This window comes from Lycium barbarum, chromosome 8 (assembly GCF_019175385.1).
Source record: "Lycium barbarum isolate Lr01 chromosome 8, ASM1917538v2, whole genome shotgun sequence".
Lineage (NCBI taxonomy): Eukaryota > Viridiplantae > Streptophyta > Magnoliopsida > Solanales > Solanaceae > Lycium > Lycium barbarum.
This window is the reverse complement of record NC_083344.1, coordinates 599,227-616,819: the sequence shown is the minus strand read 5'-3', so window position 1 is coordinate 616,819 and position 17,593 is coordinate 599,227. Positions and strand designations below refer to the sequence as shown.

The following is a 17,593-nucleotide window of genomic DNA, read 5'->3' as shown; positions in this document are numbered from 1 at the left end:
GAATAATTAGTTTACCTTTATTTAATAGGAGTAATAGTAAATTGTACCTTATAATTATTGTTTTCCTCAATGAACTTGAAGAAAGCTACAACATCAATTAAAATGAGACGGAGGGAGTAATAATCAAGATTAGATTTGATTAAACTTATGTTTATACATCTTGTCTATCTCGTGTTTCACATTTACCTATTTATATGGGTCTCCTAAATTATTGTTTTACATATAGCAGCCTACTATTAGATCCCATGCACGTCTTCTTCTTTGTGTAATTTTGCTTACACACCCTTTTCATATTTCAAGACCCCATATTTATCCTCTATGGAGCAAAATGGATACTGATCATTGATATGGTAAGTTTCCCAACGAACCATTTGCAAATCTTGAATCTATTTTAGATTTATCATTTATTTTTCTTTGTTGATGTGCTGTTTTTCTCTTAGCCTTTTTGTTTTCCTTGCGTCCCAACAAATTTGGAATCACTGGTAGAGTGTTTATGTGTATTTTTTTTCCTTCCTTTTTTAAGCAATTAAAATTAGAATGCTGAGTTCAAAATTTGCTTCCCTTTTTAGCTATGTATTGGTGGTCAACTTTCAAATGTGTATTATGGCTGCTGTAGAGATGTCTTTGTTTTCTTCACTTTATTTTCCCCAGAATTTATCTTCTACTGATGGCTGTTAATCATTGACGTAAGCGATGTGCCCATTGCTGATAGCCTTGGGGTCGTTTGGTTGTTGGTTAGAATTATGTAGGTATTAGTACCTCAGAGATTAGTTATGTAGTGTTTACCGTTTTAGTTATTCATGTAATAGTTATTCTATCTTCTACCCTGCATAAATAATAATACATGAGGTGACTCATAACTTATAGTACATTTTTAGTTATGTTGGATTGTAAGATGATAACCAAACACCGTACTTGGTGTGCAGAACAACTAAAAAGCTACCAAACATGGGATTAAGTATGCTAGTTTTAATACATGAATAATTCACTTCTTAACCAGTAACCAAACGAAGTGTTCCTAAATTCTTGAGAATTGCATTTTTTGATATAAAGCGACCTTGAGGAAAGTACTTTCCTTTTCCATGTAAGTGGATTATTTAGATGTCTATTAATCATTGAAGTAAGCCACGGACCCATAGGCTAATAGCTCAAGTTTTCCTACTTCTTGAGAATTGCCTTTATTGATATATAGGAACCTTGAAGAAAGTACTTTCTTTTTCTGCATTTGGTGACCATGCTCTTGTAGTCCATATAAATGAATTCCTATTCTGGATTATCATAACTTTCTTTTCATTCTTGTATTCTCTGTAAACACTCGATTTTTATTCGTTGCGTGGAAGAAATTTATAGAAGTTTGGCATTGATGTCAATAGGAGAGACAATAATTGCAATGGTTAATGAATAAAATTAACCATAGTTCTTGTAGCACTTTAAGTTTTATATGCCTCAGATTTATAAAGATACTCTAAAATCTTGAACAATTATTACACTTACTAGATAAGCCTGCTTGCCTCTTCCCAGAAAGCTACTGGTGTAATTTGTCATAAAACGCCTTCTAAATCTATCTCGCGCTTCTTTCCTTCACAATGTCTCATATCATCATACACCTGAATTGGTTAATGAAATGCCAAGGAAGGCAAATACATGCTTGACACTATTGGTGCCAACATACTTGCTCTTATACAATTAACTCGGAAATTAATCTGAGAGGTCTAATGACTTCCTTCTGCTGTACACGCTTTATTTCATATTATTAACACTTAATAATGCAAATGTTTGAGCTACATCTCTCCCCTTGTGTACTGACTTTGCGTACTCAGGTTATTGTGACCTGAAGTGCAAAAGAAACTCCTGGGAATCTTCTTGTATATACAGTCAGACCCACCTATAATAAAGCCATGTTTTATGTGGAACTGATATTTCATGTTATGCTATATTATATGTTCTCTATAACCGCATTTCACTATAGTAGCTAAGAAATATTGGAACAAAAGATGCCGTTATAGAGATCTTTGACTGTATATGGTGCTATATATTCTTCAGATTGCTACTACTATTATGATTTGACTTTAATTAGCAAGAACTGCTGCATAAATGACAGGTCTCTTGTATCCGTTGGAAAGAATAATTCTTCCGGGGCTTGAACTGTGAGGGGAAAAATATTTATCAAGATGACCTCGGTGGGTAACTATACCACTGATGGAACAAATGGACATTCCAATATCTTTCAGCATAAAAAATGTGATGCCTATTTACTTATCCATCTGGAAACTTTTCTTGGCGAAGGCTTTCGAACTTTCTTATACTTTTTAGGTCTTGCCTATTGTTTTATTGGATTGTCAGCTATAACTGCTCGGTTTTTCCGGTCCATGGAAAATGTAGTTATGCATAGTCGAACTGTGGAGACCATAGATCCTCTCACAAACACGAAAATTGTCAAAAATGAAAAGGTGTGGAATTACACAATTGCAGACATCACTCTACTGGCATTTGGGACTAGCTTTCCACAGATCTCATTAGCTACAATTGATGCAATACGAAATATTGGAGATAAATATGCTGGAGGTTTGTTCTGGATTTCTATTCGCCATTTAGAATCTTTACTTAGTTTTTCTTATACTTAGCCTTCCTAATCATCATATAAACGTAACTCTGAGATATTACTTTTCCATGTAACTTAAATTCAATGACGTAACAGATAGATAATAGTTATCAATTCATTAAAAGGTTGCATGCTTGTGGTATTTATGTGAATAGACTTCCAAGTGTCTGTCAGATGTCACTACATGTAAGCTTTTTCTTCACAGATAACGGCTGTTTGCATAACAACATATGATGTATCTCTACAGATTGTTATGACGAAGTATTCTGTTCATCCTTAAATTAACTTATGTAAATGCTTACTTCCCCTAATGTGGTTATGTTGTGCTTTCGATACATACTTGAATGTTTTATACGTCAATTACCTTTTCTTTCTTTTGAGAATTTGAATTTCCTTATTCCTTCTGTCTTATCTTGTGTGTCTCTCAATATTATTGTTGAGTTTACAATCGATATTTTTACAGAATAAATTAGACATTTCTATTTATTTTTTGCATTGTGCTTATGTTAGTGGTTAATCTATTCTTCACCCTAATATGTTGGTCTCTGAAATCATTGAGTACTAATAGATGCCATTTTCACCATCATAATAGAAAACATAAAATATCAATCGCCGCTGCCTATGAATAACGAGTGGCTAGAACCTTAAGACATGCCGAGATATTGACTACAAAGTCAATAGTTAACAGGTTATATAAGTTGTATTATGGCCAAACTAATATAATTTCGTGATTGATCATATCCTTTTTCTTCTCCTTTTCGAGAAGGTAGAATGTAGAGAATCTGGTTCATACTTTGAATAGTCCAAAACTGTTAAATTACTAGATTTCGTGTTCTTGTTGTTGAAGTAGTTACATACAATCAAAACTCTCTATAATGGTGTCGTTTTTCTGGATAGAGAACATATAATGTAACATAACATGAAAAATCGGTTCCAAAGAAAACTTGGCCGTTATAGTGAAATGTTGTTACAAAGGATGACTATTATAGAGAGGTCTGACTGTATAATGTATCATTTCTTCTAGGTACCAGAAAATCAGCTGAATCCTGAGTATTTGTTATCCTGCTAATACACCCTTGCAACAATTTGACTTGGCCAGGTTTAGGTCCGGGAACCCTTGTTGGTTCTGCTGCTTTTGATCTTTTTCCAATACATGCTGTTTGCGTGATGGTTCCTAAAGCTGGAGAATTGAAGAAGATATCAGATATTGGAGTCTGGCTTGTTGAGCTCTTTTGGTCTTTTTGGGCCTACATCTGGCTTTACATAATTTTAGAGGTTATCTGCTCAAATCTTTTCCATGAACACATGCTTCATTAAATTCATAGTTGATTGACTCTTTCCCATTACCCTTAATGATATGTTTTATAGCCACACATTTTTCTATGGCTTGTTTTATACCACAAGTATCAAAAGTCTTCCTTTTTTCTTTAACTCCATGGCTAGTCAAATACCATCACATAAATTGGGACAGAGGGAGTAATACATGTCTTAGGCCTCTTTCACTTAAGACGAGCACTCAGTTATTAACATCTTGTTTATGCACATACTTGACTTTGTAGGTGTGGAGTCGAGAGGTTTTGTAACCTTATGGGAGTCTATTTACTAGTGTTTTAATTTTGAGCTATACCTTATTAATAAAATGTGCATTGGTGCGATAATGAAAATGTAAATGTCTTAGTCCTCTTTCACTTCTTCACAGCAAAACAAATATTGAGCTTATAATGACATCTCATGAATATTATTGACTTTGTAGGTGTGGAGTCCAAAGGTTATAACTCTGTGGGAGTCTATCTTAACAGTGTTGCAATTTGGGCTATTGCTGATACATGCCTATGCACAGGACAGGCGTTGGCCCTATTTGTCCCTTCCTTTGTATGTCTTATGTTTATTATCATAAATTCGTAGTGTCTCCATTTCTCTAGTTGATGTTTATATCAGCTCATTTTTATTTTCTGTGGAGTTCCCCGCATCGATTATTAAGGGGTGGGAAGATCTCTTTATATGATATTGGACAATCCTCACCTCTTGAGCTAGCTTTTGGGATTGAGTTATATCCTAACGTCAGAGCCAGGCCCATCCCAATTCTTGTTTACCGATGTTGGGCCCCATTATGTTGTCCAAACTCCAGTTGGCAGGCCTTGGGATGTCGAGTTTCCCACATCGGCTATTAAGGGATGGGAAGGTCACTTTATATGCTTTAGACAATCCTCACCTCTTAACCTAGTTTTTGGAGTTGAGTTAGACCAAAGTCCAATTCTTTTATCTTGGTATTAGAGCAAATCCCAATTCACTTCGTGTTTACTGATGTTGGGCCCCATATTATATTCTCCACACTCCAGTTGACAGGCCTTAGCGTGCGAGGGGGTGTTGAGTTTCCCACATTGGCTATTAAGGGATGGGAAGGTCTCTTTATATAGTTTTGGACAATACTCATATGTTGAGTTAACTGTTGGATTGAGTTAGGTCAAATGTCCATTTTCTTTATTATTTTTTCATATGGGAAAATGATCTAATTTGTGCATTTTATACTTTCCACCTTTTAGAGAAAGAGCTGAGAGGCCAGAGGAGTGGGTGCCTGCTGAGGCGGCTAAATATAGGCCTCTTGACAAGGTTCATGTGACAGGTCATTTTAATCAAAATTTAGCACATGAAGATGTCACTGAATCGTCCACACTGCATAGTGACAATATCATTCCTGAAGAATCTGATATTCTCTCAATTTGGAAGCATCAATTTGTTGATGCTCTCATGGTACTGTTTTCTTATACTGTGTTAATATGTTTTTTTCCCATCTAACTAAGCCTTGGTGGGTAGAGTTACCCGGTACCTGTGTTGTTGGGAGATAACAGGTACTCAGTGGAACAGTTAAGGTTTAAACAAGCTAGTTTGAACACCACTGTTATCAGGAAAAAGAACAAAAATGTTAAACCTCTTTGATAGTCTGTAAATGTAATTATGTTGCTTACTGCATTATGATCAAAAGCTTAATTAAATCTCAAAGCATTGGAGTATGTGGCCTCCAAAACTGAGGCCAAACAGATAGCTCCATATATATTACATAAAGAAGATGCAAAACTTAAGAATTTATTAAGCCAAAATATGTGTTGATCCCTACCCTAGATAAGGTTTCTTTTTCTGACTTAAATTGAGACTGTTTACTTTTAAGATTTACAGTAACATTCGTTTCCTGTTCCACATCCTCTACTTGGAGGATTAATGGTGTTGTTTATAAATCTTTTCAGTTGGAAAGTGCGGAATCCAGAAAATTGAATAATATATACCTATGTCTTGCAAGAACTTCTTGGCGGTCACTTCTTCTTCCGTGGAAGCTTCTTTTCGCGTTTGTGCCACCATATCAGATTGCCCATGGGTGGATTGCTTTCATTTGCTCTTTGATATTCATTAGCGGAATAGCTTATGTCGTGACGAAACTCACAGATTTGATAAGCTGTGTTACAGGTTTTTCACCCTTCCTTTAGATTAAGTGTTTTTTCAATGGTCATAAATCACTACTAAAAAAACAGAAATTAGCAATGGACAAATTCTATAGCTAAACAGAAAAATCCGTCACTAAACTTGTTACCTAGAAGCAATTTAGCGACGAAGTTTATAGCTAATTCAAGTTTTTTTCTAGTTAATGTTCTTCTGCCTATATACTTCGCTCGACCTAACAATATACATTATACACAATGTACCTGCAGGAATAAATCCATATGTGATTGCATTCACGGCTTTGGCAAGCGGAACCTCATGGCCTGATCTCGTGGCCAGCAAAATTGCTGCAGAACGACAGCTTACAGCCGACTCTGCCATTGCTAACATTACCTGCAGGTTTCTTCATCAGCTATTTATCCTCTTAACCTGTTACATGCTTAAATTAATAGAAGGCATGCCAAGTCCACATAGCCTTGGCAATTTGCTTTCATTGTTTTTCTAATTTTCACTTTCCCTTTTTCAAATCTCACTAACTAACTATTTAGGTGGTGTATAAGTTCATCAAGGTTAGTTTATTCCCCTGTTAGGGAGGTGAAAGACTAAGAGGTCAGTTGGTTGGAGGGATTAGGAAAATAACTCCAATGTAAAATTCCGCATAATAATGCAATGTTTGGTCAGAGGGATTAGGAAAAGAAATAATCTCACCATAGCTGAGTGCAACGTTTTGTTGGCCATATAAGAATATATAATCCGTGCATAATAACTTTATGGGCGGTATTAAACGATGCCTCCATTAAGTTATGTGACATTATATGTATTATTTTATGTGGGATAAAGTGTGAAATAAGAATACGTGTATTAGCAGTACGGAGACAAATGTACTTGAGGATAGAAATGTCTTTGGAGTAAGTAATTCCTACATAAATTTCATGTATTGCTCCATTATTCACTGCATAACAATATTTACATTTATTCACCGTATAACAATCCATTCATTATTTTTTCCACCGCATAAAACCCCTGCATTATAGCTCCCCATAACGAACATGTGAACCGGTTGACCCCTTAATGTAGTAGTTAGCCAAAATCTAGTTATTCATATAAGATGCACTTGCAATTAACTTAATTTAATCTCTCATAATCTATGTGAACAAAACCAGAATGGTAGGGATTAGGGAATGTGAATTTGACATTGTCATTCCTTAGAACAAGATATCCTGGTGTTTGACTTACATTTTTACGTTCTTCGTCCTTGTAGCAATTCTGTGAACATCTATATAGGCATCGGTGTACCCTGGTTCATCGATACACTGTACAACTACATTGCATACAAGGAGCCGCTGCGAATAAACAATGCAGATGGACTAAGTTTCTCTTTGCTTGTTTTCTTCTCCACTTCTGTAGCCTGCATCGGCGTTTTGGTGTTAAGGCGACTTACTATCGGTGCTGAGCTTGGTGGGCCTAGACTTTGGGCCTGGGTGACTTGCATATACTTCATGTTGTTGTGGCTTATATTTGTTGTGCTATCTTCTCTCAGAGTTTCTGGGATCATATAACTATCTCAGTCCAAATCAGTTTTGGTTTTAGTTCGTGGTCCCTCATACATATGGTTATGTACCCATACACACTTGAGCACTTTGGAAAAGGGTAACTTTTTATACTCATTGTACAGATCGATGGATATTGGACTGAGAGGGCTTAAATGGAGCGATATGGACAGTGAGTATTTGTATGGTCGATTCTGACTTGTTTGAAATCAATAGTAGTTGTTATTGCTGTGTTGTATTGATTGATGGATATTGGACTGAGACGGGCGTAAATGGAGCAATATGGAGTGAGTATTTATATGGTCGATTCTGGCTCGCTTGAGATCGATAGTAGTTGTTATTGTTGTATTGTCTTGATTGATGGATATTACTGAGATGGGCTTAGATGGAGCGAGATGGATAACGAGAATTTGTACGGTCGATTCCAACATGCTTGGGATCGATAGCAGTTATTGTTGTATTGTAATGATTGATGTAATATAAAAGCTGTCGAGTATTATTTATTTACATTATCTAGACGTAAACTGCTACAAATCTCTTGGTAGGGGTTCACAAGAGTGTAATTCATTAGTCATATATAAGGGGCTGCTTCCACATTTATTGGAGTTTGTCTAATGTTCCCTCTAACATTGTTATATTAACCGCATTTAAGTTGATTACCGAGTAAACTGGTAAAAAACTTATCATATCACAACTTAAACTAGATTTATATTATTAAAAGAACTTTTATATTGTCAATGATTAGATAGGACACGGCACAAATGCAGCTTACCGAGGACGTGACATTAGATAGGAGGTTGTGGAGGACGTGAATTAGGGTAGAAGGTTAGTAGGTAATAGAACGGGTTGTCTCGTGTATCCTTCCATACTAGTAGGCGTAGTATTATCTTCGCAAAAGGCTCAAATATGCCATCAAACTATCGAAAATGGCTCATTTATGCCACTCGTCAATAGCTTGGCTCATTTATGCCATCAAACTATCGGAAATGGCTCATTTATGCCACTCATAAATAGTTTGACTCATTTATGCCACTCATCAATAGTTTGACTCATTTATGCCATTGCCCGTTACCAAAATGACTCATCCATGCTATTTTTCATTAACACTGATTTTACAATACCAGATATGACTTATGGCCTCCAACTAGATTATGGTTGTGGGTAGGTCGTGTCACGACCCAGCCCCGTGGGCCGCGACTGGTGCCCTACTTGGGCACCCAAACAGACATACAAACTAAATCATCATTTTTAAACAGAGTTGAGAACGAATATTATCAAACGCATTCAAGTATATAGCAGAAGCCGACAAGGCTATATTTCAATATTTAGATAATTTCCAGAAAAATTTCGGCAGAGTTTCCTTTGTTTTACAGGCTATCCAAATTAACCCTGCGCACAGATAATACCAACAATGACCACCCAGGGCCAACAAAGCAACATTTAAACATATGCGGACCGGCCGCCGCGGCGAATGGGATCGCCCAAACACAACATATACACGCATCCGTACAGAAAAACCCCAACCCACAAACATGTCTACAGACCTCTAAACAGACCGACAGAATCATATAACGGGACAGGGCCCCGCCGTACCCATGAACGAGAATATATATATACAGTAGTGACAGACTGTACCAAAAGATGGGCTCTGAATAAAAGAGCGCTCCAAATGGCAGAAAAGATATCCTAGACGGACGGATCAGCAAACCTGTCGTCGGTACCTGCGCGGCATGAAAACGCAGCCCCCGAAGAAAGGGGGTCAGTACGAAATATGTACTGAATATGTAAAGCCTGAATTACAGAAACAAAATCATAACTGGTACAGAACGTACAGAAAAAGTGAGTAGAAAATCCAAAGTATCAAATACATATCTTCAAAACATGCGGAGTGTGTACAGAAACATATGTCATATCAAATCCGGCCCCTGCCAAGGGACTCGGCAAACAGAACGTGGCCACCCTCCCGACGCTGGTGCCACAACACAGAAGAATCAGAATAGGGGCATAACCCCGTAACATAGTATATCATATCAGATGGCCATGGCAAATCATATCAGAACATGTGTACATGGCACAGCATACTCCACAAACCCATGTACACGTATACCTGCCCCCTCACATCGAGGCACGGCGAACAATGCAGAGGATTACGCTTGACAACATATCCTGGCCCGGGCTCAGTGTGGGAAACATTGGGGCATCCACGAATAGAGTAGTGAGAAACTAAATGCAGTTAAAATATCATAAATATTTTCAGAGACTCGATGAGGCATATCAATGACAAACCAATTCAATGAAGTCAGACGGGATCATAATAAGTGAGTTTCGGATGTCATAATGAATTACAGAAGCATACCTTTCTGAAGTCGTTCCGAGTGCCAAAATAATTTATAAGACTTAATGAATTATTTAAAACAATTTTTGTTTAGTAGTTAAAAGAGTAGTCATATGCATAAAATCATTATCATAAATTCAAACATAAGTAAAATGATCATATTTGAAATTCGAAATGATAATCATACCAAATTCTTTCAAAAGTCGTCTGAATTACATAAAGGAAAGTCGCGGGACCCACGAACGGGTATCGACCCGAATCGGGCCCGCTCATGGAAAGCATACTCATTATACATCATGCAAACTCTTATGAAAATATTGGAGCAATCCGAGCCTTTATGCAAAAGATATGGCATTTCGTAGTTACGGAATTCTTTAAAACAACTTTTTGTACAAAGTTTGGAAATCAATGCTTTCGAAGACACAATTGTTCATACTTCATCACAACATACATAAGAATGCCAAGAAATATATATAAGGATCATAACGTGCTCGGATTTCGAATTTGGAATTTCCTCGAGGCTCGTGATATAACCTATTGAAAACTAAGGCATGCCAAAAGAAAGAAGGGTTGCGCTTTACATACCTCGTACGCACTCCAAGATAGCCAATCTAAAGTAAATTCCAATCTACGCCTCGGGTTCCCCAAGGTCTACAAATATGCCAACGAATATCCAATATTAAACATAGGCACTTAAGCCATTCATTCTAAACTAACATTAAATTCTACAGAAAATTCGGCAGCACTTCCCCTGTAAATAGGCCATCCCGAGAATTTAACTCGCTCAAAATCAACAGCAACAACCACAATAACCAACCTAGCAACTCCAATAACCAATCCGAAAGACAATATTACATTAATACTCTCTTTTTCATCATTCGACAACTTTCCAAATATTCAATTCAACGGCTTACCTTCAAGCCAACATCAACGCCTATACATTCAAATATTAACCCAAACCCATACTAACAACATTCAAGAACATTCTAAACAATTCACATAATATTTCCAACGATCCAACAATTTCTCCAAATTGGGCCGAAAACAGCCCCTAAACTATAACATAACGATGCCCGAAATTCTAACGAACACTTACAACACACCAAGCAGCCCATATACACTTCTTACGACTTATTTCATGCCATCTTTTCAGCAAATTTCAGGGAAAATACAACAGCAGCCACACGACACCACATCATCTATCCATATGCAAGTAAATCACATTATTATCTCTATAATCCTTACAACAACCCACAACAATTTTAACTCCAACTCTAACCATTAAATTCCTTCATTCTCATCACATAATCTATGATTACAACAACCAAAATATTAATTCAAATCAACCCATCAAATTTCAATTAAAAACAGCCCCTACGACATTCAACAACATTTCAACAACATTCCAACATTCGTGCAATTCATGTTACCAAGTTACAACTATGCTTCAACATCAAGATAAATAATTTCACACATACAATTTACATTTGCATATTCCCCACACGTCCAACTTCATCATCAAACACATAGAAAAATGATCAACTCTTACCTTAACAAGTTGGCTTTTTCCACTTAGCTAGAATTTGTGAAATGAACTAATACTTGTTCTTGTTGCTCCAAATGAATTCTCCACGTTATTATCACCTTCCTAAGGGCTGAAATACCTAGAAAATCTGATTTTTGGATCAAGAAATTTGAGCTCCAATTTTGCTAGCCATGGCCGAATGCCATGGCTTATGCTCTCTCTCTCTCTCTAGCTTGTATATCAACGTTTCCTTCACGTATACACCATATTAAACCTTTAATCCAAATTGATAACATGAGTGGGAGGTTGAAATTACCTTTAGCAATCAGAATCTTCAAGAATCTTGTTCCTCTTTCCAGCTGCTTGCTTAACAACACAAAAAAAAAAAAAACTTAAGCTACAACTTCTCTTTAACTAATATCATGTCAAGGGTCTAGGATTTAGCTTATATGATGGATCAATTAGAAAGGGGGTTTGAGAGAGAAAATAAGGGTTTTGGATCTGTTTTAGGTCGTGTGAAATGATATAGGGCAAAGTGGTGACTTATCTATTGAGTTTAATGGGCCTCATGGGCCGAAATGTGAGTGTTTGGGTCGGGTCCAAACTTGCTGCCCTAGCATCCCAACTTACATCGTCCATATCTCCTTATCCCGATATCATTTTAACGAGCGGTTTGTTGCATTACAAACTAGACTCGATGAACTTCATATTAGGCTTTTGAAACACCTTAAAACTCCTCATATTCAAGGAGATATGCCTCCTACAATATAGACTAAAATCGGGTCCGAAATTTTACTGAAGTTGTTCCGATTCATTTCGTTTAACTTCTAATCCTCTTCCAACCTTATGTAACCTCTTATGCATACATATACACACTTATATACATCAATAAAAAATCCATATACACATCTCGAAGGGTCCAGAGACTCACAATAACCTTAAACATAACTAGAGAACTCACAAAACTTTGACGAAACTCCAATCGCAAAAGTATATTCATATCTTTTGTCCACCCTCTATATCATTACTAATAATCTCAAATACTTTAAAAGGTCACTCGCATTACTTCATATACATACTCATAGCGCGATTCCACACCCTTTAGGTAACCGTGTCGCCTTGGGATACTTAAGGAAACCATGTATATATAACGATATTCTTACTAACTCGATTAACTTTCCTTGAACCTTCTTAACTCATTCTTTCTTGTTTTAATACAAGTAGCACAGATTATTATGGAGTGTAACAGGTCGGGTGTATGGGTCGGATTTTTTATTAATTTGAAATTTAAAATTGGGCTGGTTTAATTAAACAACGTAGACCTCTAATTAGAAGCTACGTGTCGTATTTGGTATTATAAAACCGGCGTTAATGAAAAATGGCATGGATGAGTCATTTTGGTAACAGATGATGATATAAATGAGCCAAGCTATTAATGAGTGGTATAAATGAGCCATTTTCGATAGTTCGATGGCATAAATGAGCCAAACTATTGATGAGTGACATAAATGAGCCATTTTTGATAGTTCGATGGCATATTTAGCTTTTTCCGTATTATCTTTGTAGTTTCTTGTCCTTTGATTTTCTGTTACTATATGTTGTCTCGTGTATCCTTCCATACTAGTAGGCGTAGTATTATCTTTGTAGTTTCTTGGCCTTCGATTTTCTGTTACTAGCTGTTATCTGTTATACTTCAATTATCGTATTAGTTTGCTGCAGTTACCGTTACTGTGATTCATAATGCTTATTTCTAGTATTTTGCCATTGCTACTTTACTTTCGTCAATTCTTGTCAGAACTTTTTTTTTTTTTTTGTCATACTTTATCTTGACCCGAGGGTCTTTCGAAAACAACCTCTCTACCTCCCAAGGTAGGGGTAAGGTCTGCGTAAACTCTACCCTAAACAGTTTTGCCCTTTCACGATTTTCTGAAACTGATCAACTTATGGTGTAAATTTATTACTGATCAAAAACTAGTGGCAAACTTACAAGAGTGCTGCCCAACAACATAATCTACATTCAACTCAATCAATAACAACTCAAATAAATCATGAAACGAGGAGCTAGGAAGAGTGTTCAACTCAACAAAGAACCCAATGAATAGTTTAGGAAGAGCGATAAGGTCGGGTGGAGGGCAGTGGGAACATGATGGGTTCATATTATATAATAGAGGTTACATCCAATAGTACATTGTATTTGAGGATTCTGCAACTCTCAAACCATATAGGTCATGGAAATATTTATCCTTTACATAGAGCTTAATACAAACACTAAACATGTAATAATGCATATTACTGTTAAATCTCTTGGTCTCTGTGTCAAGGGTCACACACCACTTATTTGCAGCATTATAGATCTACTGCTTAATTACCAGTTCTTAAAAAGGTTAAGAAACAAAGACTGGCAGATGGAGAGATAGTAATGCCAGGTTCTTTCGAGGGTTGGTCTTTAAGCATCCCCTGGTTGCCACAATGAACACCAGGCATACCATTGACCTGGATTGATTTGAGACCTGCAATAACGCCATCTGAATCAGTCTGTGCTACCAATTTAACATTCTCGGCTTTTGCTTTTACTCGAAGTTACTCTGCTCTTGAACCAATGACCTGTCCCAAGATAGAAGCAGCAATGGTTAATACCATAGCTGTTTTGGGCATCACAACTGACTTCGTCAGCATAGCTATGAAGGGAACAGCAGTATGGACTGCAGTAAACCATGATAGTGAGAACTTCTCAGTGTGCTCTCTCCATATGCCTAGTGGAATATTTGCTGCCATGCCCAAGGCTCCAATGACAAAAATCTTTGAAGACAGTGGTTGTGGTCGCACGGTCTTCACAAAGGCGGTCCTGGAAAGGGCAGCCCTGGCAGCAACAATTGCAGGTGGGCATTTGAGCTTCATTCCAGGAGGCAATTGAAAAGCTGATGCCACAAGTGGGAGAACACCGCTAACCGCTCTAGAAGATTTGGTGATGGGACAGTTCCCTAACTCCAAACAATCATTTCCCATTGCCTTGTTTAGAGGATTTGTCTTGAAGATACAAAAAAAGGGTTAATAAAGAAGGCAAACTTTATATGATGACATTTCTGCAGAAAAATACCGCACTTCATCAAGAAGACTTATAGTCAATTTCTTTACAAATATTACATATCATATAATTACACTTTGTAAAGGCATATTCTCAAAAATCTTGCAGAAACAAGAAAAACCTATCAAAATAAGTTGTGAAGTGATATTCAAGAAAAGTTTACCAAATTAGACCAATTACGATGAACATTTATGATATTGTCATTGTCCAACTTTATAGTTGACAATGGACATTAATTCAATGAAGCCCACCTGTTGCTCACAAAGACAATTTTAATCTTCCAACACTGTGAGACTTTACCTACAGTGTCTTAGGGGTCGTTTGGTTGGAAATAAGCTATCCCAGGATAACTTATCCTAGGATTAGTCATCCCCGAATTAGTTATACCGCGATTTCATTCCAATCAAATGTGGGATAAAATCATCTTTAAGTATAATCCTGGGACTATTTATCCTTATCCCTCGTATGAAAGTCATCATCATATCCTACATAAATTCAGTTCACAACTAGCAATAGACTAGAACATTTACGCACAGAGATAAGCAAAGAGATATACCACCAAAAGTAACCAACCGTGTGAGTAATTCTACAAAAATCCAAATAATTGAAGAAAAAATAAAGTTAACTTATCAATTTCCTTGGAGAATATTTAGGTTTCGTGCATTTCCTTCTGATATCTGATAGACAGAATCTCAGGAAAAATATGACAATACCATTTGACATGACAATTATGTTACAAAAGAGTGTAACTTTTGAGAATATTCAGCTCTATCTCAAGTAGTAACAGTTTTATCACCTATCTATTCATTTCACTTCCTTCCAATTTTTTAACATCACATTTTGGACTCCACAAGATAGAGAATAAGTTCCACAAATCCCACTTTCTGGCCAACTAATCCAATTTACTTTTCAACCATCTTAGTCTTTCAAGTAGATAGTCAAATAACAAGAATTTAGAACCATGATCACATTATAACATTATTAGCTTCTTCAATACGCATATTCTTGTTAATCGCAGCAAATATACCTGAGATGAAGGCTTTTTCTTTTCGGATGACTCCGGCTTCTTCTTGTATGAATTCCATTTCCGAGAGAAAGAATCAAAACTAAAAGGACCTCCTGGTCTGAATGATGACAAAATTATGGTAGCAGTTTTTGCAGCTAAAGGCTGAAATTGAGGGGCAGACTCTACTTCCATGTTGTCATTAGAAAGTTAAGATCTTCCAGAAAGTGGCACAACCCCATCTTTTCCATGGAAAACTTTAAATGCCATATCAGAGTTGGGGCCATATTCAAATGTTGGACCTTTACCTCCCTTTACCTGAAAGTAATAAAGTGTGAAACAATGAAGCATTAGAAGCAATAATAGCATAAGCATAAAAGAAAATAATAACTAGCATGTTTATAAAAAACTTCCATGTTTATGTTTAAACAGTAGAACAGCACATGGATAACTGCATCACTTGAACCACCGACTATAACAAGATTAAGAAACTATAACTTACAGGGTTGGGAAAGTTCAGAGCAGAAAAGAAAGACAAACTTGTTGTCTTATTGATGTTGCTCAAGAACGGGCATCGTTGAATGTCCTGGCCATTGAAGTAGCAATCAGATGTTTCCTCATTATGTGTTCTGAAGAAGAAGAACATTTCTTTCGATCCTAAACGAATATATCAGCAAAGAAGACTGTTAAAACAGGTACGAAATGTTGATTACACATTTTAGAAACTAGGTGTAGCATTTGGGTCCATATGGATGCCAGGCACGCAAAACTAAAGATAAACAAAGACTACACCTCAGTTTCAAACAAGTTGGGGTTATATGAATCCTCATTGAGCATGCATGTTTCTCCATTTAAATTCATCTCAAGCTAACATTATACAAAGTGAAAATAAAAATGTGAAGTACTAGAAGTTTCTGTATGTTCTACTAGCATAAAAATCTCAGATAGAGCTAAAAGACTCCTGGAACACATATGACCTAAATTAAACATGCTAACATGACTATGACATATTCCCAACTAACTTGAAAATCTACATGTTTAAGTCACACCCAAAACTAGAAAATACATGTGTTGTCCATATTTTACCAAGTTACTTGGAAAAGCAACTCAACAAACGTATGCAGGTAAAAATTCCAGCAGTACTCTTTGATACCTAGATTGGCATTCCGGTATGTCCTGAGGTGTTCAACGATAGGCTCTTTCAAGATATCCTCTTTTATCAAATTGTTAAGATCCATTTATCTTATGAACTCTTTTACTAGGTCTGAAGGCATCTATTTCTCTCACTATTCTAGTAGTTTCTTGTGCTTCGATTTCTGTTACCACATGTGCTTCTTATGCTTTGGTATCACATTATTTTGTTGTTGTTACTGTTCTTTTTACTGATTGCTATGTATTGCTTTCCATTTCTTAGTAGTCGTTACTGCTTTCATTTCTGTACTCCCTTTTGCAAAACTTATGTGAAATTTTTACTAGAGCCAAGGGTCTATAGGAAACAACTTCTCTATCTCTACAAGGTAGGGGTAAGGTCTAGGTACACTCTACCCTCCCAGACCCCACTTGTGGGATTACTCTGGGTGTGTTTCGGATGGACCCTCGGCTCAAGAGAAGGTGTCGAGACAACAATAATTAATTATATGCAAGCTGGCCCGAACACCATCGTTATTATGAATAAAAAAGAACGAGAATTACAAGTTTGCTACATGACTATATCCAACACTCATTTCCTTGGCAAAAGAAATTCAATAAAAAATATTCTTAAGCAATACTTTCAATCCTATATGCTTCCATTATAAGTTCCTTGGTTCTTTGCATAACCAATTAATGAATGGATCCCAATTAGAGAAAGGATTTGTGTTAATCCAACAATAGCGTTAATAATTTTTAACGTATATGATATATTCATATAAAAAAACATATATGCCTGTAAAGGAAACAAAGAACTTTGTCAAATTTGACATTCTTTATATCCGGGGAATGTACCGAGGGCAATTTCACCCCACCGGTCTGGACCGGTCAATTGGTCCAGGGAGCATTCTGCACCCTTTTTTGGGGGGCCCA

General features: G+C 36.5%; 1 protein-coding gene, 1 long non-coding RNA gene and 1 pseudogene across 3 annotated transcripts; 1 reads left to right on the top strand and 2 right to left on the bottom strand.

Annotated features, from left to right (window-relative positions):
- Window positions 1–128: 128 nt before the first annotated feature.
- LOC132605586 (magnesium/proton exchanger) lies at window positions 129–8,180 on the top strand. Of its 2 annotated transcripts, XM_060318723.1 has the most exons (9): window positions 129–350; window positions 2,102–2,241; window positions 2,383–2,565; window positions 3,702–3,877; window positions 4,356–4,474; window positions 5,146–5,353; window positions 5,845–6,061; window positions 6,304–6,433; window positions 7,296–8,180. In XM_060318723.1, exons 2-9 carry the CDS (start codon window positions 2,172–2,174, stop codon window positions 7,591–7,593), a joined length of 1,401 nt encoding a protein of 466 aa, XP_060174706.1. In that variant the 5' UTR covers window positions 129–350; window positions 2,102–2,171; the 3' UTR covers window positions 7,594–8,180. The 2 variants fall into 2 exon arrangements, with proteins under 2 accessions (XP_060174706.1, XP_060174705.1); XM_060318722.1 differs by having other exon boundaries at window positions 130–350; window positions 2,102–2,565.
- Window positions 8,181–8,900: 720 nt separating this feature from the next.
- On the bottom strand, window positions 8,901–12,347 carry LOC132605585 (uncharacterized). Its single transcript, XR_009569222.1, has 3 exons — window positions 11,469–12,347; window positions 10,505–10,570; window positions 8,901–9,305 (listed from the first exon to the last, which is right to left on the bottom strand). It is a non-coding gene; the product is annotated as an uncharacterized LOC132605585 (long non-coding RNA).
- Window positions 12,348–13,100: 753 nt separating this feature from the next.
- LOC132604908 (uncharacterized) lies at window positions 13,101–16,316 on the bottom strand (annotated as a pseudogene).
- Window positions 16,317–17,593: the final 1,277 nt, after the last annotated feature.

Coding starts and splice junctions, on each gene's coding strand:
- LOC132605586 (XM_060318722.1), top strand. CDS start 2,172: ATGACCTCGGTGGGTAACTATACCACTGATGGAACAAATGGACATTCC. Junction 3,878..4,355: donor GGCTTTACATAATTTTAGAG/GTTATCTGCTCA, acceptor TTGACTTTGTAG/GTGTGGAGTCCAAAGGTTAT. Junction 6,062..6,303: donor TTTGATAAGCTGTGTTACAG/GTTTTTCACCCT, acceptor ATGTACCTGCAG/GAATAAATCCATATGTGATT.